General features: G+C 42.2%; 5 protein-coding genes across 5 annotated transcripts in view; 4 read left to right on the top strand and 1 right to left on the bottom strand.

Moving 5' to 3' along the window:
• The first annotated feature begins 1,578 nt into the window (after positions 1 to 1,578).
• Positions 1,579 to 7,295, top strand: LOC106649348 (arylsulfatase B-like). Its single transcript, XM_014366710.2, has 8 exons — positions 1,579 to 1,688; positions 1,787 to 1,946; positions 5,391 to 5,632; positions 5,714 to 5,987; positions 6,053 to 6,210; positions 6,374 to 6,701; positions 6,786 to 7,087; positions 7,154 to 7,295. The coding sequence occupies exons 1-8, from the start codon at positions 1,599 to 1,601 to the stop codon at positions 7,277 to 7,279; spliced, it is 1,680 nt and encodes a 559-aa protein (XP_014222196.1). The 5' UTR covers positions 1,579 to 1,598; the 3' UTR covers positions 7,280 to 7,295.
• LOC106649387 (U3 small nucleolar RNA-associated protein 6 homolog) lies at positions 2,655 to 5,212 on the top strand. Its single transcript, XM_014366762.2, has 8 exons — positions 2,655 to 2,843; positions 3,046 to 3,172; positions 3,252 to 3,574; positions 3,640 to 3,810; positions 3,883 to 4,222; positions 4,294 to 4,467; positions 4,540 to 4,711; positions 4,779 to 5,212. The coding sequence occupies exons 1-8, from the start codon at positions 2,752 to 2,754 to the stop codon at positions 5,117 to 5,119; spliced, it is 1,740 nt and encodes a 579-aa protein (XP_014222248.1). The 5' UTR covers positions 2,655 to 2,751; the 3' UTR covers positions 5,120 to 5,212.
• Positions 7,296 to 7,805: 510 nt separating the features above from the next.
• LOC106649349 (arylsulfatase B-like) lies at positions 7,806 to 11,005 on the top strand. Its single transcript, XM_014366712.2, has 5 exons — positions 7,806 to 8,112; positions 8,187 to 8,594; positions 8,690 to 9,121; positions 9,206 to 9,808; positions 9,884 to 11,005. Exons 1-5 carry the CDS (start codon positions 7,972 to 7,974, stop codon positions 10,091 to 10,093), a joined length of 1,794 nt encoding a protein of 597 aa, XP_014222198.1. The 5' UTR covers positions 7,806 to 7,971; the 3' UTR covers positions 10,094 to 11,005.
• A 5,144-nt stretch (positions 11,006 to 16,149) lies between these two features.
• LOC106649350 (protein Wnt-11b-2-like) overlaps positions 16,150 to 27,409 on the top strand; it is an 11,858-nt gene continuing 598 nt past the window's right edge. The window contains exons 1-4 of the mRNA XM_014366713.2: positions 16,150 to 16,244; positions 25,037 to 25,278; positions 26,324 to 26,503; positions 26,573 to 27,035. Coding sequence (XP_014222199.1) covers positions 16,150 to 16,244; positions 25,037 to 25,278; positions 26,324 to 26,503; positions 26,573 to 27,035 — 980 coding nt within the window. The remainder of the gene's footprint in view (positions 16,245 to 25,036; positions 25,279 to 26,323; positions 26,504 to 26,572; positions 27,036 to 27,409) is intronic.
• On the bottom strand, positions 19,802 to 21,698 carry LOC106649397 (zinc finger protein 160-like). The gene is made up of 3 exons (XM_014366774.2): positions 21,553 to 21,698; positions 21,365 to 21,476; positions 19,802 to 21,281 (listed from the first exon to the last, which is right to left on the bottom strand). Exons 1-3 carry the CDS (start codon positions 21,585 to 21,587, stop codon positions 19,815 to 19,817), a joined length of 1,614 nt encoding a protein of 537 aa, XP_014222260.1. The 5' UTR covers positions 21,588 to 21,698; the 3' UTR covers positions 19,802 to 19,814.

Below are 27,409 nucleotides of genomic sequence, written 5' to 3'. Positions count from 1 at the left end.
TAGTCACCGTTGTCTTTAGCGTGAAATAATTAATTCATTGAGCAAGTGTTAGGGAGTATACATTTTTTTTAATATAATTGTTGTATTTGCTTAGAGCGAGACTTTCCGGGGGATTGGCTGTTCTTATCTCAAATTATATTAACGTCGAGTAATAGGTAGTTAAAGTTTACTTTTACGATGTAAGTTTATTGTTGCGCGATTGAAGAAATTACAATTTCAGTACTTTAAGAACGTATAATGATAAATAGAGTATTTAGGATGACATTTCCGTCCAATTATGAAGTGAATAATCGAGTGGCGGGCTCGTAGTTGCACACAGGAGAGTGTCAATTTTTTTTGCAAGTTCACACCGAAAATACGTAAATACAGACTGCTATACATATCGCAAACTAACAAACTTTTTTTACAAATGAAAATCTTAAACCAGTACAGTAGCTCATAAGACACATAATTTTTTTTACAATAACGAACCTTCACTTGCTGTAGGTATTCATACGAATAGGATATAAATTATTTTTTACAGCGTTTATGCACACGGCAATGAAACTTCGAATCGTTGTCGTCTTCGTCGTCGTCATCGCCGTTGTTATTGTTTTGACCAAACGATCAACAACTCTCGCGCTCGTTACACACATACATATTACGCACACACGAAGATTACACACTGACTAACGATAACAACAATAAAATAGATTTATCCCGATTCTTCGTTGCTTATTATGTATGAATATGTATACACGACTTATGCACGTGAGTCTCTAAAACGACACTTGTCCTCAATCTTCATTGTCATTATTTTATACGTATATATGCATGTGCGCGTGTGTGCGCGCGTACCTATGTGTGTGTGTTTGTGTTGTATGCGATGGGTGTGTATTTGTGTATTTGCTTATGTACTCGCGCGCGCTGCCAAATCAATCATTTAAGCCATTGCGAATGGAATTTTAATAAGCCGCGGTTGCAGCTGCGTTTAGCCTTTATTACGTATATTTACGAACGACGTTTTGCATACATGTATGTGTACAGACAGGCAGCTCACTAGAAAGGGCATACTCCATATATTACACGTAATATATAAATATGATCCCCCGATATGGCCAAACGACAGTCGCCTTTGTTACAAGATTATAATTGAATATTTTTAATAAATTATAACAATTACTAGTGTCGATTTATTTATTTAAAATACAAACTGTACGCGTAAACTTGTAACGCGATTTATCGAGGCTTTGGACTGTGCACTGCGTGGACTTTCGATTTCTCGTTTTTTTACGTAATCTCTCATCGACGCTCGATTGCATGAGATTTTATATTCAATACACACGAGTGTATACATGGCAAAGTAAATCTCGAGTGTCTCGTGCTTCGCGGAGCAGTTGCCGAGCTGTAACCGCAATCGACGCAGTTTTGTTACATACGGATAATTTCTTATCAAATATGTGCTTTGACTTCGAAGAGTCGACGAGTGCAAGTAGTAATATTGTTTTATTATTAGTGTTTACACACAAAAATTAAACGGGACATTGTTCGCGAATAGGAATGAAGTTCTTACACTGGTGACGCGAATCTGCAATAAGTGAAATTCGATCGATTGAAATATGTTTCGGAAAATTGCAATAATCTTGGGACTGTGTACTATTATCAACAGCGAGAGACCGCACATAATATTGATAGTGGCCGACGATGTAGTGAGTTGAGAACGAACTTTTGAAAAACATCGTCACGTAATTTTTTTTTGTTTATTTACTTTGTTTCTTCAATTTGTTCTATATTGTGCGTTTGAAAGGGTTGGAACGACTTGAGCTTTCACGGATCCGATCAAATACCCACGCCGAACATCGACGCGCTGGCTTATAATGGAATTATTTTGAACAGGCATTATGCTCTGCCTATTTGTACGCCATCGAGAACAGCACTAATGACCGGTCGCTATCCCATAAGAGCAGGTAAATAATATCTCTTTTTTTTTGTTGTAAAACCATTTTTTCATAAATATTCAAAGCCTAAAACAGTGTTTACTCGTCTGAATTTATTTTACTCTCCCTACCTCTCATGCTACAGGCAAGTAGACGTATTTATTATTTATAACATCTAAAATTATTTGAAATTTTTTTAATTCACCTTATATATTCGTATGATCGAAATGTAATTCACGAGAATTGGGCCCATGAAAACAACTTTCTTTTTTGAATTTTCTTTTTATTTTGAGTTCAATTTTGTAAAGCGAATGAAAATGATCACGTCAAATATAAAACTATTTCTCGTGTACTTTACTTTTTCAACTCTGCGCTAATCAGAAGGAAAAAAGTTTAACAAACAGGTGTAAAGTAATAATTTTAACGACTCCGATAGTAACAAACATGTATAAAATAATGTGAACTATAGAAGTGATAATCTTGACGATTTCGATAAAATCCTTATAATATGTGACTAGTTTCTGTATTATTTCTGAAATATTTTCTACGAAATAAATGCAATTAATAAAAAATACCGTGAAGATGCAATATGCATTTCCTTTTTAATGATTCATTGTCTTTTAATCTTCGCGGGAATTTGAAGCGCGCGCGGGTGCTGAGTGTAACGCCATCTGCAACTCAACTGATCGTAGCGAAGCAGACGGCTGCACAGCAACAACGAGGTTGTTACTTGTTACTGTGAGCACATGTGTACATCAGACTGAATCGAATATTATCTGATTCAAATCATTGTTTTAATTATTTGACATAGTGCCAAGTTAACAAAAACACAACCATGGCGGAATTTGTAGAGCAGAATATGGAAAAGATGAGCTCCATCTTTGAAGAAATGAGAGCTAACTGTTTATTCTCAAAGATTGAAACAACGTAAGTAGGGTTAAAATAGTTCAATGAACTGCTGTTGCATTGTAATGTTTTTTAAAAGTTTATTCGTGATTATTAGTGTTTATATATTGTTTAACTTTGTCCCAAATCAATTTGAACTATATTGCAATATATGTAGTTGAATTTTTTGTCAAACAATATTTATGACCTCAAATTTTAAATTGTTTTATTTCTTTTAATGCAGCAAACTCATGAAAGATTGTAAGGAACATGAGTATCGTCTCCAAAAAAATGAAAAAAAACTAGTTGATTATTTGAATTACATAACTTTTTTTAAAAGTGTATTGAAGTTGGCAATTATACGCAGAAAGGTAATTTTTTATTGTGGCTTTACTAAATATTTCAATGAAATTGTATAACAATTAATTGTAAAAATTTTAATTTCAACAGAAAAGCAATGGACAGAAGCGTGGAGTTGAATTTAAAGTAGCTAAGAAGATTTGCTTGTTGTACGATTTAGCTACTAAACGATTCGCAGCTGATACACAATTATGGCTTAATTACTTGCAATTTCTAAAAAAATTCAATAATAAAAACGTTCCCTGGATCCTAAAAAAAATGCTTGAGAAGCACCCAAATGTACCAGAGTGCTGGTATTTATCAGCTAAATGTGAATACGAAGACCAAAAAAATCCAAATGCAGCTAGACAATTCCTGTTTCAAGGAATTAAGCGACACCCTAAATCAGCTGAGTTGTACAAGTTTCTTATAAGGTAAGTGTAATAATAACTCTAGTAATTTTGAGCTAATATTTCAATTTTTTTATATTTTTCTTCAGAATTGAACTAGATGAGGAAAATAGGAATCCACACAAACTGATGGCTATATACAAAGAAGCTCTTGATAAAGTCTGTGATGTTCAATTTTGTATTGATTTACTAAACATGTTAGAAGCTCATGAGTCAGAAGATTACGAAGATTGTGAAGAATTACAAAAAGTAATAAGAAGGTAGGAAAAATTGAAAGTTTAATTGCAATAATTTTTTTATTACATTTATTAATTCATTGTATTACTATGCAGAGACTTGATAGAAAAATTCCAGCATGAGCCTGCTATGTGGGATTTAATGGCTCGAAGACAATTAAAAGGGTTACCGACATTCAGCGATGATGAGTCTGATGAGAATGTAAATAAGACTGAAAAAGAACGTATTGAAGATTGTTGCAAGGTTTATCAAGAAGGTGTAAAGAAAGTACCCAAAAAAGAAATGTGGTCCCTGTTTATCAGTTGTTTAATAGAAATTAATGATACTGATGGATTACCAAATTTCAAAAGCAAATTACTATCAAATGCATTAAATGAAGCAGGTCTGCTAGAAGAGAATACAGGTCTACTAGATGAGAAATACTATTTGTTATGGGTAATTATTAGAATTCATACAACTTAAATTAATTACAAAAAGAATAAACATTTATTGGTATTTTCTTTCAGATAAAAAAAATAATGATTTCAAACAACAATGAAGATGATAAGACTCGCCAAAAACTTAAGGTTATTTTCAAAAAAGCCACAGAAATATATCCAGAAAGTGAAAGTCTTTGGAAAGAATATCTTGAATTTGCACAAACAATTAATGATGAAGAATTAGAAAACATCTTCGATAAGGTATTTTATGTTTGTTTTGAATTTTTGGTAAACTTTAAAGGAAATATTAATGACAAACTATTTATTTTTTAGGCTTCGTCATCGTTAAAAAAACAAGCAATTTCACTGTGGGACTCAAGATTCAAACATATCCAATCTACACATCCATTACAATTGCTCAAATTCTTTGAAAAGGGACTTGCGAATCCCAATATTAGTTCTTATATCCAGCCCACTTATATCAAATGGCTTGCAGAAACTGAAGGTAATTATTTAAATTCCCTTTCATTTCTTTGTTCATTAGAAAAATATTCAATGATAACCTTTTCCAGGTATCGAGCACACTCGTACAAAGTTTCAATCGCTGCTATTGAACAGTGTTCCGTCCATAGAATTGTTTCAAGCGATGATCGAGGTCGAACTGTCACAACCTTCCGTATCTGTGGAAAATACTCGCAGTGTGTTTCAAAAGATGACGGTTTGGTTTGGTAAATACAGAACCGATATTTGGTTGAAATACCTCCAATTTGAAATGAAGCATGGTAAAGAGCCAAAGAGAATAGCAAGTATTTACAATAGCGCTAAAATTAATCTGCGCCAGAAACTCGTCGACAAGTTCGAGGTTGCCTATTCTTTAGCTAAGATGGATCCTACCTGGTTGAATGGAAAATGAAGCCGTTATTTTTACAAAGTAAAAATAATAGGATCGTGTTTTGTAAATATTTTAAGTAGATTTATTGAAATGTTTTAAGGAAGAAGACGCATATTTGTAAACTAAATGTACAAAAATTGAATTTTTTATAAAAATTAAACCATTAGTTTATATAAAAAAACCAGCTGTCTATATTTATTTGATCATTAAATCTCCATCACATTCCATCAGTCATCAATTCACAATTAAGTTATGATACACGCGTCTGTTTATGTACCATGCGCTCTCTCAGGCATGCAAGGCTGGCCGCTCTCGGCGGGCGAGGCGCGTTCCGTGCCTCGAGACACGACCCTGATGCCGGAACACTTCCGACGTCTCGGCTACAGAACCGGCCTGGTGGGCAAGTGGCATCTCGGCTACTCGAGCGAGGATCTCACGCCGGCCCGGCGCGGCTTCGACACCTTCTTCGGCTACTACAACGGCTACATCGGCTACTACGATCACGATCTATCCGAAAGAATTGGCAACGTCACGGTACAAATTATAATATTTATTACGAAGCTCGCGTCGAAGCGAAGCTTACGAATCAACGTAAATGCGAATATTACGTATTAGGTCAAAGGTCGGGACGTGCACGAGGACGGGCCCGAGGTGATCGCGGCCGCCGGCCGAGTCACCGGCTACTTCACCGACGTCATCACGGACAGGGCCGTGAGGGAGATTCGCCGCTACGGCAGGGACGGCGGCGATCGGCGGCCCCTCTTCCTGGAGATCGCCCATCTGGCCGGGCACGCGAGCGAGGCCGAGGAGAGCCTCGAGGTGCGCGACATGGCCGAGGTCAACGCCACCTTCGGCCACATCAAGGACATCAAACGTCGCAGATACGCTGGTATTGTTGTTTGTTTACGGACAAAACTGTATCGTTCCTTTTTTATACGCATGTATACAATATAGGAATGATCCGGGCCATGGACGAGTCCGTGGGCGAGGTCGTGCGAGCTCTCGGCGAGTCCGGCATGCTGGACAACAGCGTGATCGTCTTTCTGTCGGACAACGGGGCGCCCACCGTCAACATCTACCCGAACTCCGGCTCGAATTATCCGTTCCGAGGGGTAAACTGATTTATTTCGGAATTGAAATAGAGCGAATTTCTCATGTGAATTTCACATATTGATTTTTTTTAATAAATATATACATCTCCGCCTGTCGTGGGGGGTATAACTGCTCGTGCCACTGCCACTGACGCACTCGTCAATCTCGTGTGTGCACGCGCAGGTCAAAAACACACTGTGGGAGGGTGGGGTGCGCACGGCAGCCTGCATCTTTTCACCCCTGATCGTGCCGCGAGCCATGAGGCGCGACGACGACGACGATCGGATGATGCACGTGGTCGACTGGCTGCCGACTCTCTACGCAGCTGCCGGCGGTGATCCATCAGCGGATTTAATTAACATCGACGGCCTCGATCAGTGGAGCTGGATCGTCGGCAGAAATAATACAGGAACTGCTGCTGCTCGACGTCGACGCAACTCCGTGTTACTGAACATCGATGAGAAGTCGGGCGCCGAGGCGGCGATAATCGACAACTACAAGCTACTGAGACGTACTGAATTTTATATTTTGCCTTTTTTTGACCCTCGAACCCCCTGTATACCAAGTTGAAAATATGACGCACTTAATAATACAGGAGCCGTCGAATCGACGGGAAGATTTTTCGGCGACAGCGGCGACGATCAATCTTATCCGACGTACAGCCTGGACGAGGCGCTGCTGGGCTCCCAGGCGGCCCGCGCGATCAATCAAATTGACGGATTCGCGAGAACTCGGGCGAGCCGAGCCCGGGAGTTGCGAGCCAGAGCGAGAGTCGCGTGTCGCCCGCCAACGCCGACGACGGGGATAATCGACGTCGCTAATTGCCAGGACTCGTGCCTCTTCGATCTCGCCAACGATCCCTGCGAGACGCGTGATTTATCCGGCCAGATGCCCGAGGTAGTATTATGTATAGGTGTTGGCGCGGAGGGAGAAAATTTTAAATTGAATTTTTTTTTTTTACAGAAAGTCGAAGCTTTGAAACGATTCATCGACGGCTATCGAAGAGTCCTGGTGCCGCAGACGAACGTGCCGCTGGATCCCAACGCCGATCCCAAGTACTTCAACGGCACGTGGATGCCTTGGTTGTGATTTGACGTATAGGAGTTCGTGAATAAAGAGAGTCTCATTTGCACGAAAAATGTATACATTTTTTAAAGCTCATTATCGTTACAGGCCGTAAAACATTAAAATAATTGCTCGAACGAGCCGTGATATAATCAATGACGCGTTAAAGCGCAGTCAGAGTGTCATCAAAGCTCCAAAACCTTATCGCGGCTGAAAAAAGTCTTATACGATCGAAGAAATCAACGCACTTCGCGCGTGTATATCAATGTGTAACTAATGCTACAAAAAAAAAGTGGCAAAAGTTTTCAACGAATACATAATGTCTATATAAGTTTCGCGTATATGAATTGATAAGAGACACTTCTTCTTCCTCCTTCTCGTTTTTTTTTTTTTTTTGCACGTTTTACAATGTGCGCCTCTAAACTCGTATACACACGGTACGTACGATATATATAAAAACGAGTTTTATGCAGAGAGCCGAGAGAACGCCAAGGCAAGCGTCGATTACTATTATACACAAATCGGCTGTCAGTCCTCGTTCGAGTTTCGAGTGGCAAGCGCGCGCGCACACCGCGTTTATTTAACGAGCAATATAATATTACGTACGATACATTGACTCTGTTTTTTCTTCTTTTTTTTTAATTCGAAACTTCGAGTCGAGGTACTGACTTTTTTTTTGTATACGTAATCTTTTTGAGAGAAAAAGAAACCATATCATGGTCTGGTGGAACTTCTTCAAGTTTCTGATCTACTCCCTGTTCCTGGGTATATCCTCGTCGAGGGATCAGACGCGGGAAAGTCCAGCAGCTCCCTCGAAACATCGGCCTCACATCATCTTTATACTAGCCGACGATGTCGTGAGTAAAACGATAATAATACAATAACAGCGTGAACGGAAAAAAATCTCTCGAAACTTCAACTTATGTATCAGGGCTGGAACGACGTGAGCTTCCACGGCTCGGACGAGATCCCGACGCCGAACATCGACGCGCTGGCCTATCACGGCGTCATCCTGGATCGCCACTACGTACATCCGATCTGCACGCCGTCGCGCACCGCTCTGATGACCGGCCGCTACGCCAGCCGCTCGGGCATGCAGGGCTTCCCCATGAGCGCCGGCGAGCTGCGAGCGGTGCCGCTCGACAATGCCACCAAGCTGATGCCGGAGTACTTTCGGGAACTCGGCTACAGGACGCGGCTGCTGGGCAAGTGGCATCTGGGCTACTATCAGGAGGACCTGACCCCGGCGAGGCGAGGCTTCGACTCGTTCTACGGTTATTACAACGGATTCATCAATTACTTCGATTACACGTACAGCGAGCCGGATCTGCTGAAAATCGTATTATAATTGTGTTTTTCTTAACGTCCCGAAAGAATTTCGAGTATCGTTATAAACTCGTTTGGTGCTTACGTTCGTTTTTTTTTTATTTCCAGAACGTGACGAGATACGACATGCACGACGACGACGAGAGCGAGCTGCGCGCCGCCTATCCGCGCGGCTACTTCACGGACATGATCACCGAGAAAGCCGAGGAGACGATCAAAGCCCACGCGCTGAACGAGCCCGTGGATCGACCGCTGTTCCTGGAGATCGCCCATCTGGCGGGTCACGCGAGCATCAAGGACGACCCGCTGGAGGTGCGCGACCGGGCGCAGGTCGAAGCCGAGTTCGGTCACATCGAGAACGCGGAACGTCGCAAGTACGCCGGAATGATTAGAGCCATGGACGAGTCCGTGGGCAGAGTCGTGAAGGCTCTCTCCGAGGCTGGCATGCTCGGTAACAGCATCATCGTGTTCGCCAGCGACAACGGGGCGCCCACCTTCGGCCTCTACGCCAATTCCGGCTCGAATCATCCCTTCCGCGGGGCACGTATACTTTACACAGTCCATGAAATTCCAAGGGATCGCTTATACGAGCGAAAAATAATATAACGTCGATTGCTATTACAGATCAAGGGCACGCTGTGGGAGGGCGGAGTACGCGGGCTGGCCTGCGTCTACTCGCCTCTGATCGAGAGTCGCTCGCGCGTCAGCGACGAGCTCGTGCACGAGGTCGACTGGCTGCCGAGCCTGTACGCCGCGGCGGGCGGCCGCATGGAGGACCTGCCGACGAGCCAGCTGGACGGCGTCGATCAGTGGCCGATGATCAGCCGTGGCGCCAGATCCAGGAGGAGCCGAGCTCTGCTCAACATCGACGAGGTGGCCAAGACCGAGGCCGCCATCGTTGGCAAGCACAAACTGCTCAAAGGTGCTCGTAACGACCCGACAGGCGACTTCGTCGGTGCCACGGGCAACGATCCCGCGTACCCGGCCTATCGGATCGACGAGGTGCTCGAGTCCATGGCGGGCCGGGCCATCAGGGGACTGCTCGACGACAACGTCCGAGGGCCGTCGGCGAGCAAGATCGCGAGGCTGCGCGCCAAGAGCAGCAGGAACGCCCGTGGCAGGTGCAGAGGCTCGTCGCAACAACGACTCGACTGCTCGGGCGTCTGTCTGTTCGATCTCGAGCGCGATCCCTGCGAGACGCGTGACATCTCGAAGCAACGGCCGAGAGTAAGTTATCGTTTTTGATTGCGGAGTACGAAAATGGAAAGCTTCATTCGATGTATTTTGTTCTTACCCGCACAGATCGTCCGAGAACTGGAGGCTTACCTCGACCAGCAACGCGAGCATCTGATGCCGCAGACGAACACGCCGTCGGACCCGTGCTCGTACGACTCGAGGATCCTGAACGGCACGTGGCAGCCCTGGATCTCCAGCGAGGTGTCGATGCGCGACTATCGCGCCGGTCACTGCCAGTATCCGGCTCATCTCTTATCGTCGTCGCAAAGCCAATGAATAAACGTACTCTTGTTAAAACACCTAAACAAACTTTCGTTTGCCACTCACACCGTTCGAGGAGCATTGATATAATATTTTGGATTGATAAAAGTACCAAGGAAAGGATAAAACAATGTGAGAGCTTTTACTGATATTTGAAGAAATGAAGAAAACATTTTTTGGTTTGAATCAATTTTTTTTCGGTAAAAACTTATTTCTATTACCGTCTGTCTTAGGAGAAATAATCAGTGTCCGTCGGTAAATTTATTAAAATATTTCACTAGTACATCAATTTTGATGTGACTTGATGATTTGATTGACAGTTTGATCAATACAGAATCACGACATTATGACGCATAATTTATCACAAATACAGTAGTTATCTCGTCCCATTTATGGTTTCGAACAAGACGTGGAGAAAACTTCTGATTGTTGCATTGGAGCTAGGGACTAGGCATCTAAAAATGAGCTAGTTGAATGAATTAATTGTACTGGAAAATTGGTTCAAAATAAATCACTACAACAACAGTTTACAAAGGTGTAATGATATAGTTAAGCGTCCGAGGTTCGGTTAAGGCACAATCATTTCGGCACAATTTTTATTGAAGTAGTGGAAAAACATATGTATAAGTATCTAATAAATTTATCTAATCTAATATTTAAAATTGTCGACCATCATCTCTTCTTACAATTGTGACATAAGAAAAGAGATAGTTCATGTTCAAATTTTTTCTCGCAACTGTCTCATTCGTAATTTTTCCGACCTTCATGGATTGTCTTTTGGTGTAAAAGCAAATACGATTTCAGTACAAATTTCATATTGCATTACTTGCATAAGTAATATTTACGACCTTCGTATACTGTCCTTTGGTGCCGAATCAAATGTGCCTTTTGTCCAAATTTTTTTTTGCACTTGTCGCATGCGTAGTCTTTCCGACCTTCGTGTACTATCTTTTGGTGAACAAGTAAAGTCGATTTTAGTCCAAATTTCTTTTCGCAATTGTCGCATACATAATTTTTGCGACTTTCGTGGACTGTTTTAAGGTGTTTTATCAAATTGCTTTGAATTCCAAATTTCTTCTCGCACTTGTCACATGTATAATCTTTCTGACCTTCGTGTACTGTCCTTTGATGCCTCAACAAATCTGATGTACGTCCAAATTTTTTCTCGCATTTGTCACATGTATAATCTTTCTGACCTTCGTGTACTGTCCTTTGATGTCTCAACAAATCTGATGTACGTCCAAATTTTTTCTCGCATTTGTCGCATGCGTAGTCTTTCCGACCTTCATGGACTACCTTTTGGTGCATCAATAATGTTGATTTCAATGCAAATTTTTTTTCGCACTTTTCACATGTGTAATCTTTGCGACCTTCGTGTATTGTCCTTTGGTGTTGGTATAAATTCGATTTTTGACCAAATTTTTTCTCGCATTTTCCACAAGCGTACTCTTTGTGACCTGCATGTATTATCTTTTTGTGCAAAAGTAAAGTCGATTTTCGTCCAAATTTCTGCCGGCACTCGTCGCATGCATAATCTTTTAGTTTTTCGTGGACTGCCTTTTCATGCCAATTTAAATGGACTTTTTGTCCAAATTTTTTTTCGCACTTGTCACACGCGAAATCTTTCTGACCTTTATGTACTATTCTTTGATGCCCGATCAAATCGCGTTGTCTTGCAAATTTCTTCTCGCACTTGTCGCATGCGTAGTCCTTACGACCATCGTGGACTGTATTTTGGTGCGAAATTAATGTACTTTTATGTCCAAATGACTTTTTGCAGTTGACGCATGTGTAATCTTTACGATTTTCGTGTACTGTCTTATGGTGCAAAAGTAATGTCGATTTTTGTCCAAATTTCTTCTCGCACTTGTTGCATAGGTAATCTTTTCGACCTTCGTGGACTGTTCTTTGATGCCTAATCAATTTCATTTTTTGTCCAAATTTCTTCTGGCACTTGTCGCATGCGTAATTTTTGAAGACTTTCAAGTCGTAATCTTTGCAAAGCTCATGGGCTGTCTTTATGTGCGCGAGCAAACTCTGCTTATTTCCAAATCTTTTGGCGCACTTTTCACACAAATAATCTTTGAAAACTTCGTGGAATATTTTTTTGTGCTTGAGTAAAGTTGATTTATTTTCAAATTTCCTCTCGCACTTGTTACATGAGAAATCTTTTCGATCTTTGTGTACTAATTTTTGGTGATTAATCAAACTCGATTTTTTCATAAATTTCTTCTCACACTGGTCGGATGCCAAATCTTTGTGGACTTTGTGTGCTGATATTTGATGTCTACTCACATGACTTCGAAACTCAAATTTCATTTCGCACTTGTCACATGCATAATTTTCTTTATTATTGTGAGTTGTGTCTCGGTGTATTATCATACTCGATTCTAGAGTAAATGCCTCTCGGCAAATATCACAAACGTGTCTTTTTTCGTCTGAAACAACAATGTTGTGTTCACTTAAATTATCTTTAGGAACGAGTTTCTCGGATTTCGCATCACTTTTCTCCATTTTGTTGTCTAATTTGAATAAGTAAAATTTATCTTTTTGTATTAAAGCTTGTTTCATTGGGAAAGACAACGTTCAAACTAATTTGTGTTTACTTCAAATATAATCATTAGGTCAAGGGAAGATATGAAAATCGTAAATGATCATAAGTTGTTTACAATTAAGTTACCAATTTATCAATTAAGTTAACAATTTAAAATTCTGGCACAATGACGATTACTTTTGGAAATTCTTTAGCCTTTTGAAACTAAGTACTTCTAAAAAAACTCCTGACAGGCATCATCGAGTTAGATACAAGAAACATCGATTTACCGTTAGAGGGCAAAAAATCCAGAGGTTAAATAGATTTTGGTACTCATATATAATAATAAATTTTAATATTCATTCCAAAATTTGCCGCCCCCTCCGCTATGACGTGATTGGCGAGCTGCATTAACTCGCCACTGGTTGCACATATGCATTTCCCGAATTTTTCACTACTACTACTTACTTCTACTACTACTACTACTAATGCACGATAATTATGTGCACGAGTATATACACGACACGCAAACTACCCATCGATTATCGCACGTATAGTATAACAGCGTGGCGCGGACGAGACGAGAGAGAGAGAGAGAGAGCTGCGTTTCGTATTATATATCCACCTCGAGGTACATTACTAATGAATCTCGATAAATAAACGTTAACGCGCGGCGTCGACGCGTTGCTGAAATGCAAAAAAGAGAGAAAGAGAGGAGGGAGGTAAATTAATGCCGACAATTAATACGTACACGGGCGCGCGTGCCCAAGTAAACGGGGGAGGAGGGTAATGAACAGAAAAAAAAGTTGAAAAATCGCGAGTTAATTATACCGGGGCCTCGCGAGCCAGCGTCGACACCACCGCCGCGAGTATCGTTAATTAGAAAAGCTGCCGAGCGATCGTGCATATATATAAGTTTGCAGTACACCGTGATAGCAGATTTATGGACACGAACGCGATACGTACGCCGGGATGAAGTTGTGTGTAAAACTTGGCACTTTTTCGGCATAAGCTCGTGATTTTACGTACATCGCATATACATTTTCGTGTATGATATATGCGTACGTAAACGAGCCTCCTTTGTTCGCGCGCAAAAAGGGATTAGAAAGTTTTGCTCGAGCTATACGTACAAAATGCTCGTATAACCCGGGCTGGCTGCGGGTTGTGCGGAGAGAGAGAGAGAGAGAGAGAGCCGAGCGCGCGGCAATTTTCAGGCAAAAATCGCGCGCGGGGGAAACAATAGGCTAAAAAGACCCTTTGCTCGCGCGCGCGTACACACACACATACAGCATATATATATCGAAATCAAGGTTATTACACAGATTGCCGGAGAGAGAGAGAGAGAGATGCTGTATACTTTAATACGTATATAGACGTGCGGATCATTAATCCTCCACTCTTAACTTTTCTCTCTCTCTCTCTTCCCCTCCTTGACTATACATAATACCTATTATAATACGCAGGGAAAGAGAGATAGAGAGAGAGAAGGCTAATTTCCTGCCATTATATTAGCAGCTCTCTCTCTCTCTCTCTCTCTCTCTCTCTCTTGCTGCTGTCGGTGCTGCTGCTGCTGCTGCTGCTGCTGCTGCCAGGATGATGATGAGAGGAGCCCGCGCGCGCAAAGAGCGATGCTCTCGACGTAGACGAATATATAGACAAATAACGCCAGCTGTTGCTGCTCCGAAACGCTATATAGCATGCGAAATTCTGGGATACTCGACTATTAAAAGCGACTTACCCCCCATCCGAAAATATGATGCTGCTGCTCCATCCTCTCTCTCTCTCTCTCTCTGCCGTCGTTGTAAGCTCGGCAGCGAGCGGGCAAAGTTTTCGATTAAATACCGATGCGCCGCGCGCGCTTACATCGTCGTCGTTGCCGCTGCCACCCCCGCACGCGGGGGTGCGCTCGGCTAATGTCGATCGTTTTTTCGGGCCGAAAATTCCCCGTATTATATCCGATAACAGAGAGATAAAAAAAAAAACACAGAAGACGATTTATCATGCAGGGGGTTGCATCGGGTATTTTTTTTTTTTTTTTCAACCGTCCGAAATTTTTACAATAAATATAAGAGGAAGAAGCAAAAAAAAATAGGCGATAAATCGATATGCAGTATCGGAGTGCCACACCAGCTTTATGAGAAATAAATTCTTCGGAGTAATTTTCTGAATTTCGACGCCACGGTGTACGTGTGTATTTGTTCAAACTCGTTAACGATCCTATATGTGTATTGTGTATATGCCCTCCAATAAATTGAAAAATAAATTGCAAGATTATAGGCGCGCGCGCTCAAGTTTGCAGTCTCGTGTAAACTGTAAGGCCGCAACTATCTGAGAGATATAGAGAAAGAAAGAAAGAAAGATTTGAACGGGGGATTCATCCTTTCTTTTTTCAGCTAAAATCAGAGAAAAATATCCTGTAATTATAATAAATGCTAGGCTTGTGCACCCTTCTCTCTCTCTCTTCTATACCCACGTCTCGAAAACATGTCAAACATATTATGCTCTCTGTCAGGCCGCGATATATATATGCTCTCTTTCTCTGCATATATACCGTCGCTGCAGGCCTGTGTACGCCGGCGTAATATTCGGGTCCGCCCTTTCTTGCCGCTGCTGCGCTTGCAGAGGGATCTCTCTCTCTCTCTCTCTCTCCCTTCTCTTTATATGTGCTGCTGCGCGAACCGGGGGCGTTTCGCTTCTCTCTCTCTCTCTCTCTCTTTCTTTCTCTATATATCTCGCCGCGAGCTGTGCAGTTCTCTCGGACACCTGTAAGCGCACTGCCATATAGAGAGAACCACGCGAGCGCGCGAGCAACATTTGGTCCCGAACGCTCGGAGAGTCAAGTAGTACTATATTGGTTGGCGAGTTTTTTTTTCAACTAGAATCACGCGAAGTGTGTGCAGTGCGACGATAATTTTTAATAACGAGCCTTTATCACTGGGCTGTGCGTGCGCCGATACCGATTATACCTACGTCGAAAGGGCATCCGAGTGAAGTTTTTAATTTTATCGTCTTGTGTGCGTGTGTGCATTATTAGTAGTGGGTGCGTGAGTGTGCGTGCGGGTGTGTGTGTAAAAAAATCAAAGAAAAGCTAATCCAGTTGGATCGAGAGACAATGGAGCTGGAGGAGATCCACGAGGAGATCGCCGCCGTGGCAGCGTCGCGCGACCGAATTTGCCGCGGCACCGGCTGAGCTGCTGTTACCATCGTCGTTCGTAATCCACGACGTGATTTTCACAGTTTTTTTTTTCAAAGGATCGAAAAGCTCTCACGTATAGTGCGGCCGCTCAAAGAACAAAAAAGAGCAACGATATAAATTATATCGTAGCAGACATTCGACTTTTCGAACAAGAGCAAAGAGCCACACGCCCCGCGATCTCTCGATGCGTGAAATGTGATCGAGGGCCGCTGGTAATACACACGCAGAGAGAGCGAACGCGATCACGTACACACAGCGGTGCACGCGAGAAAAAGAAAAAAAAAACGCACACGGATCAGGAACGAGATGCGAGGATCGTCATCGGCAGTCTCAGTCTGCGCCATGCCGCGAAATCCCTCGAGTGCTCTCATTGTCCTTGTTACGCTGCTTCTGCTGCTGCTGATGCTCGTCGAGGAGGGCACGTGCATCAAGTGGCTGTAAGTACGCGTATATATATACGGCATTGAAATACATACCTACTGTATATACGACGACGCGAGTCATCGTGCCAATTATAATTGTCCTTTTTTTCGGCAAGCGCGCAGCTATAGTAGTACTCGACTTGCGTACATACGTCTTCAATTACGCTCGGCGCGGCCGCGAGCTTACGCGCGCGTCACGGTAGCATAGGCTGTGTGCGCTTTATAAGTACACACGTAAGCCTGTGCCTCGAGTACACACGTAAATATATACCGATAAACCGAAGGAAAAAAAAAGGAACGAAATTCTGTCGGATGTATATAATATACGTATAGGCGGTATAATGAAGCAGCATCTCGCACGAACACAGAGAGAGATCCACCTCTTGCGTGTTACATCGCAATGCCTGTGGTACGCAGCACTCAAAGGTTGAGCATCGGCATCGACGTTTCAATTATAAATTTTTAAAACTCGCCTCGATTCATTTATATACGTTATGCGATCCGTCTCTCTGCAGTAGTTATAGTGCCTCTCGTGTATAATATAAACATCTTCATCGTGCGGATATTACGTATGCGAGTTGAAGGAGATACGCGAGATGAGGGGGGGTTGAAACGGAAATTCTGCATGGTTTACGGAATGCGTATAAATCAACTTTCTACCCGCGCCGTACCGTATTGTATCTATTTCGCGCTCGCGTATCGATATACCTTTCGGGAGATCCGCGCGATGATTAATTGCCGCCGCGCGCGCCAACCTGCGTCGATGTTAAACAAACGAGGAAAAAAACGAGGAGACGGAAAGAGAAATGGATGAGTTTGGCAAGAGGTCGATGCTTTTTTAATGATATACACACATACGTTACGATGCATCTATTCGCGAGCTCGTTCAACTCAAAATGCATTCTTTATATAGCTCTAAAAAACTAAACGAACTCGCTATGCTATAAAAATTCTGGCTCGTTCGGATTTCCATCATAAGCCGGTATCATCTACGCGGTGTACCGCAATACCGTTAGCCACGTCGGCCCATGTGTATACACGGACGCATAATAAAACGCATTATATGAAAATTAGCAGCTCGTTTTTTATATGTGCGTACGTATTGAAAAAGACGAACAATGGATACGTTGCACGCGCTCGCTCGCTCGCTCGCTGCTGCTGTAAAACGCAAAAGTAGCCCGTATAGGCGATGCTGCGGGACGTTATTACGTATGCATAAATACCATTCATAAAAACGCGAAGAAGAAGAAGAGAAAAAAAAGCAGCAGCACCGAAGGGGTACTACCGCTGTATTAAAGTGCCGCAGTTTGTACAGAAGCCGCGCGCGGACAATGAGACAGGAAATATACGTAGTATATAGGTACCTATAACTAAAAGCTTGTGTGGAGGCGCAGCAGACCGACGATGGGTGAAAAGGATGAATACGCGCGTGGATGTGTTTTTTTTTTGCGGAGAAAAAAATAGGTCCAATACCAACAGTTAAGTACTCGACACGCATCGGCTAACTTTCGATCGTTATCCTCGAATTTCCGTTTTTTGAAAAAGACGAAGAAAACATTATTAGGATATTACTGTACGTCGAAAAGAGCGAAATACATAAATATATTCGCTCTTCGCTTTCTCTCTCGTTATATTGTTATAATCCTTCTCATTCATCCTCCATTCTTGTGCATATAATAATAATAATAATAATCATCGTGGCAAGTATACACGAGTGCAGCAGCAGCGGCAGCCGCGGCGTATAAGCTGCAAATGCTCAAAAACTCGTTTATAGCTCGGGCGGCAAAACGCGGATATAACAGCGCTAATTATTGGCCGAAGCCGCTCTCGTTGGCTCGCGTGCTTATATACGAATGTGCATTATAAGCGTTTAAGCTTTTTGTCCTACGCGCGTACAACCCCTTTTTTCTTCTCTCGCATCACGGTATAATGCGCGCAGATGCTTTTCTACGTAAACGTGGTAAAAAAAAAAAAAAAGAAAAGCTTTTGTTATAAAGCGCACGAGCTATATATATACGCGCTTATTTACTCATTTTTTCTCTCTCTCTCTTTTCTTCCCGTTCGTGTACGTGGGTATATGTCTCTGTTTTTTGTCCTCCTGGGTCCACGACGAGGAAAATTGATCAAGAATTCGGAAATTAAAGCGGCGAAGATCGAGAATTAAAGCTCGCTCGTTGGTGTAGCCGCGGCTGCAATTTTCACGCGTACACGCATGATATTAAGCGCGAGCGCGGGATAAACCTCGTTTATTATCTAACGAGCGCGTTTACCCTAACTATTTCCTCATTCCTACTCACGCGTATATAAACGTCGTCGTCGTCGTCGTCGTCGTCGTCGCTCTTTGTTGATGATGATCCGGGGGGACCTTCTAATTTATTCAATCTTCGCGTCTTACGGGTAGGCTGTAAGAAGTTTAACGCTTAAACGTCGTTGAAAATTTATCCTCCCCCGCCGTCTCTCAGCCTATAAGTCGTTTACTATCTGCTCGAGATACCGTATAATGTAAGCGCCGCGAGTAACGGGATGCAATCGGAATATATATACGCGTTGATACACATTTATTGCACAAAGCGTTATAAGCTTCGGTGCGGTATATAGAACGCAGAGATGTACTTTATCGCAGAGGGCGATCTTCGTATCGTATATAATATTATTACGTAAGGCGTGAAAAGATCGATTCTCCTCAGCTGACCATTACGATCGTATACATATAAGGGCCTCGGAAGAAAAAAAAATTTTAGCTCGTCCGGGGCTCTCTGCACTCTCGCTTTCTGTGCTTGACTTGCGAATTGCGATGTATTATATAACAAAGGAGGAAATGTCAAGCGTATCAAATACTTTCGTGCCAGGCCGCAGCTTTATTATCTTGAGCTCATCCCTTCGTACGTATATAGGGCTCTTCTTCTTCTTTTTCTTCTCCTTTTCGCTCTTGCTGCCTCTGTTCTTTATTAGTTTTTTTTTTTACTGTCCCTGGATTGTATCGCTGATCCCTGCGTCTATGCAAGACGTAATAATACGCAACGCACGTCGAACGATCGTATGCACTTGTATTGAGGGTAACATTGATACGGACTTCCAAATAGTAGATGAACGATTGCCCGAAAGATTCTTAAAATTTAAAGCTAAAATCGCGATTGAAATTTTTTTCATTCAGTAATGGGCTTTGATAATTTTTCATTGAGACCCCAGAAACTTTACTCTGACTCTTTTTTTGGCTTTGAGATATAGAGTACATTAAAAAAAAAAAAAAAAACACTAGAGTTCCAAAAAATTTCATTCGTATGGTATCATTTTTATGAATGTTGAACTACGCCGAGAAAAATGTATTAGGAAAAATGGTTTTGAATTGTTGGGTAGCAGAATAGACTAAAAACCGCACTACATCTACAGAAATTCAACATTTTATGAGCTTTATAATTAATAAAGTACTACATTTTTCTCAAAAAATTAATTGATTTTTTCAAAACTGAAACATTGTTTTTACATAATAATAAAATAACATTGGAGAAATTTATGATACTATTGTAATTGATCGAAAATTTTAAATTAGTGTTCTGAACATGTACATTAAATTTGATTTGTTCATCAAGTTGAAATGAGTGAGTGATGCACTGAATTAACGGGGGCTTTATGTTTACACTTTATTGTATATTTTTTTCCGCAAATATCACGTGAATGTCTGACACGATTATGCGCTGATTGAACGTGCCTAGTCAGATTATTCTTATGTTTAAACGTTTTTTTGCACACATTGCATGCATGGCTGATACCATTGTGATCTGCATCGATGTGAACTTTGAGATTACGCTTAAAGGTGAATTTCAATTCACATATGTCGCATGCATGTTTGACATTATTATGGACTGATTCAATGTGGTTTTTGAGTTTACTCTTTTGTGAAAATGTCGTGCCACAAATATCGCATGCATGTCTGACACCCTTGTGCACCGAATCGATGTGAATTTTTAGATTACCGCGAGTGGAGAATTTCTTTTTGCATATATCACAAATATGTGTGACACCGTTGTGCACCGAATCGATGTGAATTTTTAGATTACCTCTGGTGGAGAATTTCTTTTTGCATATATCACAAGTATGTGTGACACCATTGTGCGCCACATCGATGTGTCTCTTGAGACACCTCTTCTGGGAGTATTTTTTTCCGCAAATATCACATGCATGTCTAACATCATTATGCACCGTAACGATGTGTATCTTGAGATCCCTCTTCTTTGAGTACTTCTTTCCGCAAATATCACATTCATGAATAATTTTATTATGTACCGTATCAATGTGGTATTTAAGACTGGAATAATATGCATATTTTTTTCTGCAAATATCACATGCAAAAGTGACACCATTGTGCGCCACGTCGGTGTGTTTCTTGAGATCACCCTTGCGTGAGTATTTCTTTCCGCATGTATCGCATGCATGAATTATTTTATTGTGCACCGAATTTATGTGTCTTTTTAGATAATTCTTTGTTGAAAAATGTTTCCCACAAATAGCACATGGATACTTGATACCATTATGCACTGCATCAATGTGGACTTTAAGATTATTTTTTAATGAAAATGTCTTGCCACATACATCACACTCATGTTTGATACCACTGTGCATCGAGTCGATGTGTTTTTTGAGATTACCCTTTGTTGTGCTCTTCTTTCCGCATATACCACAAGTAGGCAAGGTATCGCGATGAGCCGGATTGGTGTGTTTTTTGAGGTTATGATCTTTCTTGGGTTTTTTTGTAATTCTTCTCTTTTTATTCTGTTCAACAAATTTACGGTCGAACTTCAAATTTGATTCTTCCTCCACATTATTAACAAATTCTTGTTTAACTTCACCCACGGGTTTTATTTTAAAGTTGTCTTGAGTTGTATTACCATCGATATCTTTGACATTCCGCAAGTGATTTTGAAAATCATTGTCAGATTTTTTAACTTTTGATAAATTAATGTTGGGCTTCACATCTTGACATTCAAAAACTATTTTCATTTTGTCATCAAGATCGCTTTCATAATTTTTGTCACAATTTCGAAGCGTGTGGGTCTGTTGAAAAAGTAAAGATAAGTGTAAGACATCTCATTGAAAAACAACTACAATATGAGAGACTTATAATTATCAACACTTACTGATTTTTGTTTAAGTAATGGCAAGAGTTGGAAGTTTTTGAGATCTGGTTTCTCATCAGTTACGTCCGAATTATCCTCGATCAGCGACATATCACTATGTTCATCTTTCACTCTGAAATAACCCCGAATCAGATCAAGCATTTTGTTGAATTATTTTCATAATTTCATTCTCATAAAACAAAAATTACCTGACACCACAATTAAGCGCATCACTCAATTCCATCTTTCACCAAAAAAAGAACAAGCTTCGCTCAAAATCAACCTCACAGTGTCGATTTTACACATCACACTAACTGTAAGACGGAGAAAATTGCAAAGACTGCTCGTCACAGTTTGAAAAACTGCGTCTGCAGAGAGCACCGGCTTAGGCTCGACCAGTTCAATGCAGCCCTCCTGAATACCGCGCTGCTGATAAACACGCGGAGGTCATGCATACCACGCGCAACGTAAACAACAGGACGAGCACAGCTTTGAATTCAATTTAATAGAATATTTACAAATCGTGTTGTGAAATTTCGAAGTTACTTAAATATTAAGAAAGCAAAACTAAAATAAATGACACCGTATATCTCATGTCTAATGAATAGCTTACATTTTTGCATCTATTAAAATTTTTTTAACGATCATCTTTGCTGCTTCCGCGCAAGACAATGTGACGTTATGCAAGGCGCTCGTCCGAGCTTTGTCACTATAATATGCGTTGAGAGAAATTTACGATCGTTTACTGCGTGGCGGTGGCGGCAAGCACAAGACTCGACTCGAACGAACATTTTATTATAAATTATTTTTTGCAAACGCTTCGGACCGAGAATATTCAATATGATAAGTGCTCTGCTTTTTTGGTGTAAGCAAAGATAGCTTGAAATCGTCTTTGCTTTCTCATACGATGAAAGAAATCTCGATAAAATTAATCTAAGCAGTTCGGTTTCGCTACTGGCAATCTTTTATAAGAAAATCGTGGATATAACAATTCTGCAAATGTAACAAAATATGTGCCTCGAATCAGTAAGTCTTCGAAATTTTACTTGTTTTATCTTTAATATCGATTAATTCTTGGCATATAATTCGCAAAAATTAAAATTTATTTACCCAATTTAGGAATTTTTCCTATACATCTCGACCTCGATCCTCCATGAATGTTTCATTTCTTCTCGATAATCTGACGACAACTTTTATCATTACGCTGGATAGGTACATCCGTAATTTAACCGTATATACCTCTTGTCAACGAGATGTTTTTTTTATCAATATCTTCTGCCATCGCTATAAGCACGCAAGAATGAGCTAATTAAAAAAATTTAATGACATTCGAGTATCGGAATTTAAAACAAAATCATAAAAATGTAAGATGCTCTCTGCTATGGTGAAATGGTTAATCAATTATATTATCGTTATCTCGGCCCCCTCTCGAAAAAAACCATGGAATTTAAATCATTAATCGACGAGCAAATATCCGTAATAACTTTCGATTAATCAAACTGACAGCCTCGTACGAAGTCTTAATCCGCAAGACCTCGCATGTTGTGCCCGTTAAGTCGTGCAATGCATTAAATCATACTCGTGAATTCGTTTCAATGATCTCGAAAAAATGATACGTTTTTGGAAAATTTCGACTCGCGGGCCACGCGAATCGTGCGAGCGATCGAGACGCGAAAAACGATAAAAAAAAAAAAAAATAATTGATGCAGAGTATATGATCCCCCGCTGCCTCACGTGTGTCTCTACGCGTATAAATTCAAATTAAAAGCAAAAGCACACGATCGTTAACGCGGCGGCAGCGGCAGTGCGGTAAACTTCGGCGCAGGGCCTTTAAACGCAATTGCACGCAGTTCATTATAATGGAGAAAGGGCATCATCATCATCATCATCATCAGCAGCAGCATCGATGCACGTGCACGTATATATAGTGTGTACATATAAATCGGCGTAGGGCCCTCCGTTCGTGAGAAAAGTACGTTTATAAGCCCATACGCCGCGATCGCGCCGAGAGCTCGTAAAGGTAAATCACCTCGAGACCGCAACTCACACACATACGCACACGCGTGCGATGCTTAATACGCATACGTATAGAAGCACAAAAGCTCACGACTGCCAACGTTATACGATCGGCACGAAGCGCAGTAGCGTATGGAAATCGTTTCTCGCGCCTCACTCAAAAATGTCTTGTAAAAATACTCCTTATATGCCACGCGCTCGTCTGCGGTATAAATACACGACGTATTATACACATGAAGCGATGATGCAGCATTAAAAAAAAATGATTCATTTCTAATACCAGCCGCGTTCGGATCTTCGACGAGCTAATGATACGATTTTTTGAGTTATTCGAATAAATATTTATCCCCCGCAGTACGGCTCGATAATGCGCACGCGTGTAAAAATATTTTTCGAGTGAATTATTCATCGTCAAAATCACATCGTGTATATCTCGGGCAATTTTAGGTAGAGCAAGAGCAACCCCCTGTATAAAAGGATCGGTAAATGAATATAATAATATCTGGCGCGCGGGCGAAAATAAATCACTCAGGATTCTGACAGGATAAACTCTTGCCCTGCGCGCGCGTATTAGCAGCTGCGCGCGTAAGCGAGAGAGAGAGAGAGAGCAGATTTCACGGCTAACGCCCTCGCAGATACATAGCGCGGACGTTGCATATTATATACAATGCCCTTGTAATAATACGTAACTCGATACGTGCCATCTAGAGAGAGAGAGAGAGAAGAAAGCGTAAAAAGTTTGCGGTTTTGCGCGCGGAGAGAGAGGAATTTCGTCCTCGATCCTTTTTTATTTTCTTTTTTCCTTCGTCGTTGTGTCCATTTTGCAAATGAACAATTTCACATATATGCCGTATACGTATACGAGCGAGGCAGAGTTTGAGTATGATGCGGAACGACGATGCGTATATACCGTCGCGTATATATCGGAGATATGTATACGCTGTGTATATATGCGCGCGAGGCAACATTTCAACAAACGACGATGACACAAGGACGACAAAAGTGTCAAGAGAGATGAGCAGCGTTGCCGCCGCGTGGAGATCGTCGTCGTTACGTATAAACACGTCGGAAAGTATATCCGACAGACAATATCACTGCGGGCACTTAACGGAAAAATCTCTGCGACGTCGTCGTCACGGCTGCGTGCGGCGGTACGTATAAGCGAGACAAAACAAAAAAAAAAAGAGAGAGAGAAGAAAAAGGCGTCACGCTTGAATTATATCCGTTGACTCCGCGAGACTGACAGGAATGGAATCGCGCTGCGCACATTTTATTTGCGAGTAGCTTCCATATTATATACACGCATTTACGGAAGAAAAGTTTTTCGGCGCAACGAATCGAGCTTGTGTATATAAGTACGACGACGATGATGGGGACCAAGTTTGACGTATTTCGCGCAGGCCTTGCAGTAAAAGAGCTCGAAAGTTCGAGGGATGGATCGTAAATCAAAACGGGATCTTACGGGCGCGCGCGACAGAAGTTTCGGAAGACGATGCCGTTATGACGTTTCCACGCGCACGTTAAGAGAAAAGGAGTCGCGAATTAATGATTCATATAATATCCTCGAAAGCAGCCCCCTCGTGCATTTATCATAATTAAATCGTCTTTCCTCCCCCTTCGCACTCACCCTCTCTCTCTCTTTTTTGTGTTTGCATATATCATCGATGATGAAAACAGAGCACTGGGCCGAGCCAGCGACGGCTTCGAGTGGACGAGCGAGGCGTGCTCGGGCGCCCGCACCTCGGGCCTGCTCGAGCGCAAGCAGGTGCGCGCCTGCCGCGCCAGTCCCGAGATCATGCGCAACCTGGTGCAGGCGGCCCGCGACGCCTCCTCGGTCTGCCAGTACGCCTTCAGGCATCAGCTCTGGAACTGCAGCAGCATCGAGCGCGCGCCCGATTTCACCCCCGAGCTGCTGACCGGTAAGTGCATGCGTGTGCGTCGTTGTACGATGTACATTATTTTATTTATCAATAATATTTATTCGTTTGTTTTGTGGGATTGAACGAGATTCTCGTTGAGGGTAGTATCGTGAATTTTGAAAGAAATTATTTGCTGTGTTAAATTGAGGCGGGAGTTATAGATAATTCGATCGTTCCTACGAAGACTATCTCTAAGACATAAAAAAATCTCTCTTTCGAAAATGCGGAGAAGAAAATCTTTCTTTTGAAAATGCGTTCAAGAAAATTTCTCTTCGAAGAATCTTTCGGAGAGATTTTCTTATCCAAAAAATGTTAAGAGGGATTTTTTTAACCGCACTACTATGTGAGATTGTCTTCGTAAGGACGATCGAATTGTTGACGAATTTTGAGATTAATTTTATTTCTCATGAATGCGTGTGAAATCAAAAGTATTAGTATCACGAAAAAGTCGTGAAAATTCTAATCACACGTAACTTTTCATAATTTCATCTAATTATTAAAGTTTCAAAATATCCTGATTAGCTTATTAATTTCTTAGGATACTGATCTTGAATTTACTCATATTAATTATAAAAATTTTGTCTTAATTTTTAAGTGAAAAAATCTAATAAATTTGCATTCGGACTGAAAGATCTAAAAAATTTTACTTTGACATGTCGCGCTTTAAAGATAGCAACTCTCAATACCAGTACTAAAAGTTTAATACCGGTATCAATTTTACAGTATCCCTGATAGATATTCTAAACGCAAATAATGCTCTAATGATCAAAAAATGACCATTTGATTATTTCAAAAAATTTAGACCACTTTATTACAACCACATCGAATACGATAACACAATTTTGAGCTTTTACCACTAGATGGCGAGTACCTTTATTCCTGTAAATCTGCAAGTAGCAAAGTAAAAATAATGGTACAAGTCAACCATCAATGAAATATTTAAACATCCTATCCAAATGTTGAAATTACAAACTCTCTCCCGATTCAACGAACTCGTCCGCGAGCAGTAACAAATTCCTTCATGATCGTTCTCGCGTGATTGCAGGCACGAAGGAGCAGGCGTTCGTCTACGCGATGTCGGCCGCCGCGGCGGTCTGGCGTCTGGCGCGCGGCTGCGCCCTGGGCAGTCTGGCCTCGTGCTCGTGCGCCACGCCGCCGCGTCGCGAGCCACCCGCCGTGACCGCCGCCCTCGTCCAGACGACGATGCCCTTCGGCCCGGCCGCCGGTGGCGTCGTCGCCAATACCAATAACAACGCCGCTGCTGCCGCCGGTGGTGTTACCGGTGGTCCCGGAGCGGCGGTGGCCCTCGGCCCGACGAGCTCGACGCGCAGCGCCTTCAAGTGGGGCGGCTGCGGCGACGACGTGCGCTCGGCCTCGCGCATGGCCAAGCGCTTCCTCCAGGCGGCGGGTCCGGGGCCCGGCGCCGGCGCCCAGGCCAAGTTCATACACGCCGTCAACATGCACAACAATCGGGCGGGCCGGCGCGCCGTCGAGCAGTCGCTCTCGCTCGAGTGCAAGTGCCACGGCGTCTCGGGCTCCTGCAGCGTACGCACCTGCTGGCGCGGCCTCGGCTCGGCGAGCCCGGCGGCCGCGGGGGCCCGACTGCTGCGACGCTACGCCACGGCGCTCGAGGTGAGGCCGAGCTCGAGCGGCCGACTGCCGCCCCTCTATCATCACAACAATCTGCTGTACACGAGCAAGAGCCCGGACTACTGCGTGGAGGACAAGAGGCGAGGCAGCCTCGGTACACGAGCCAGGTGAGATTTCCTATATACCGTTTACACTTTCGCTTAATCGCTTATCGTATTAATCCTCGAGGAAAAAGAGAGAGAAAATAAATCGTGATGTGTACACGCCGGCGTATAATGCGTTGTATATTAAAAATTCATAAAGCTCACTTGACGCCTTCGAGCCACCCATGTCGTCGTTCGAGACAGAGAGAGAGAGAGAGAGAGAGAGAGAATCAGCTGTCTTGTATGCGCTCCGAAGCTCGTCAAGGAGAGCGAAAGAGAGACGAGGAGAAAAAAACAAGAAATTACCAATATAACAAGCGCAACGCGCTCAAAATGAATTTTTCTCTCTTTCTCGTCGACCAGACTCTGAACCCCTGTTCATAATATGCAGGGGGGGG

This window comes from Trichogramma pretiosum, unplaced genomic scaffold, assembly GCF_000599845.2.
Source record: "Trichogramma pretiosum strain Unisexual culture from Peru unplaced genomic scaffold, Tpre_2.0 scaffold23, whole genome shotgun sequence".
In the NCBI taxonomy this organism is placed as follows: Eukaryota; Metazoa; Arthropoda; class Insecta; order Hymenoptera; family Trichogrammatidae; genus Trichogramma; species Trichogramma pretiosum.
Note: the sequence above shows the minus strand (reverse complement) of the source record. Positions and strands in the feature narration are given on the sequence as shown.

Bases quoted from the DNA above. Each gene is read 5' to 3' on its own strand.
- LOC106649397 (XM_014366774.2), bottom strand. From the start codon at position 21,587: ATGGAATTGAGTGATGCGCTTAATTGTGGTGTCAG. The intron at 21,477-21,552 runs GTAATTTTTGTT...GGGTTATTTCAG, and splicing joins GCGCTTAATTGTGGTGTCAG to AGTGAAAGATGAACATAGTG. The intron at 21,282-21,364 runs GTAAGTGTTGAT...CTTTTTCAACAG, and splicing joins CATTACTTAAACAAAAATCA to ACCCACACGCTTCGAAATTG.
- LOC106649387 (XM_014366762.2), top strand. From the start codon at position 2,752: ATGGCGGAATTTGTAGAGCAGAATATGGAAAAGATGAGCTCCATCTTT. The intron at 3,173-3,251 runs GTAATTTTTTAT...TAATTTCAACAG, and splicing joins TGGCAATTATACGCAGAAAG to AAAAGCAATGGACAGAAGCG. The intron at 3,811-3,882 runs GTAGGAAAAATT...ATTACTATGCAG, and splicing joins TTACAAAAAGTAATAAGAAG to AGACTTGATAGAAAAATTCC.
- LOC106649349 (XM_014366712.2), top strand. From the start codon at position 7,972: ATGGTCTGGTGGAACTTCTTCAAGTTTCTGATCTACTCCCTGTTCCTG. The intron at 8,595-8,689 runs GTATTATAATTG...TTTTATTTCCAG, and splicing joins AGCCGGATCTGCTGAAAATC to AACGTGACGAGATACGACAT. The intron at 9,809-9,883 runs GTAAGTTATCGT...TTACCCGCACAG, and splicing joins TCTCGAAGCAACGGCCGAGA to ATCGTCCGAGAACTGGAGGC.
- LOC106649348 (XM_014366710.2), top strand. From the start codon at position 1,599: ATGTTTCGGAAAATTGCAATAATCTTGGGACTGTGTACTATTATCAAC. The intron at 1,689-1,786 runs GTGAGTTGAGAA...TGCGTTTGAAAG, and splicing joins TGATAGTGGCCGACGATGTA to GGTTGGAACGACTTGAGCTT. The intron at 1,947-5,390 runs GTAAATAATATC...GCGCTCTCTCAG, and splicing joins TCGCTATCCCATAAGAGCAG to GCATGCAAGGCTGGCCGCTC.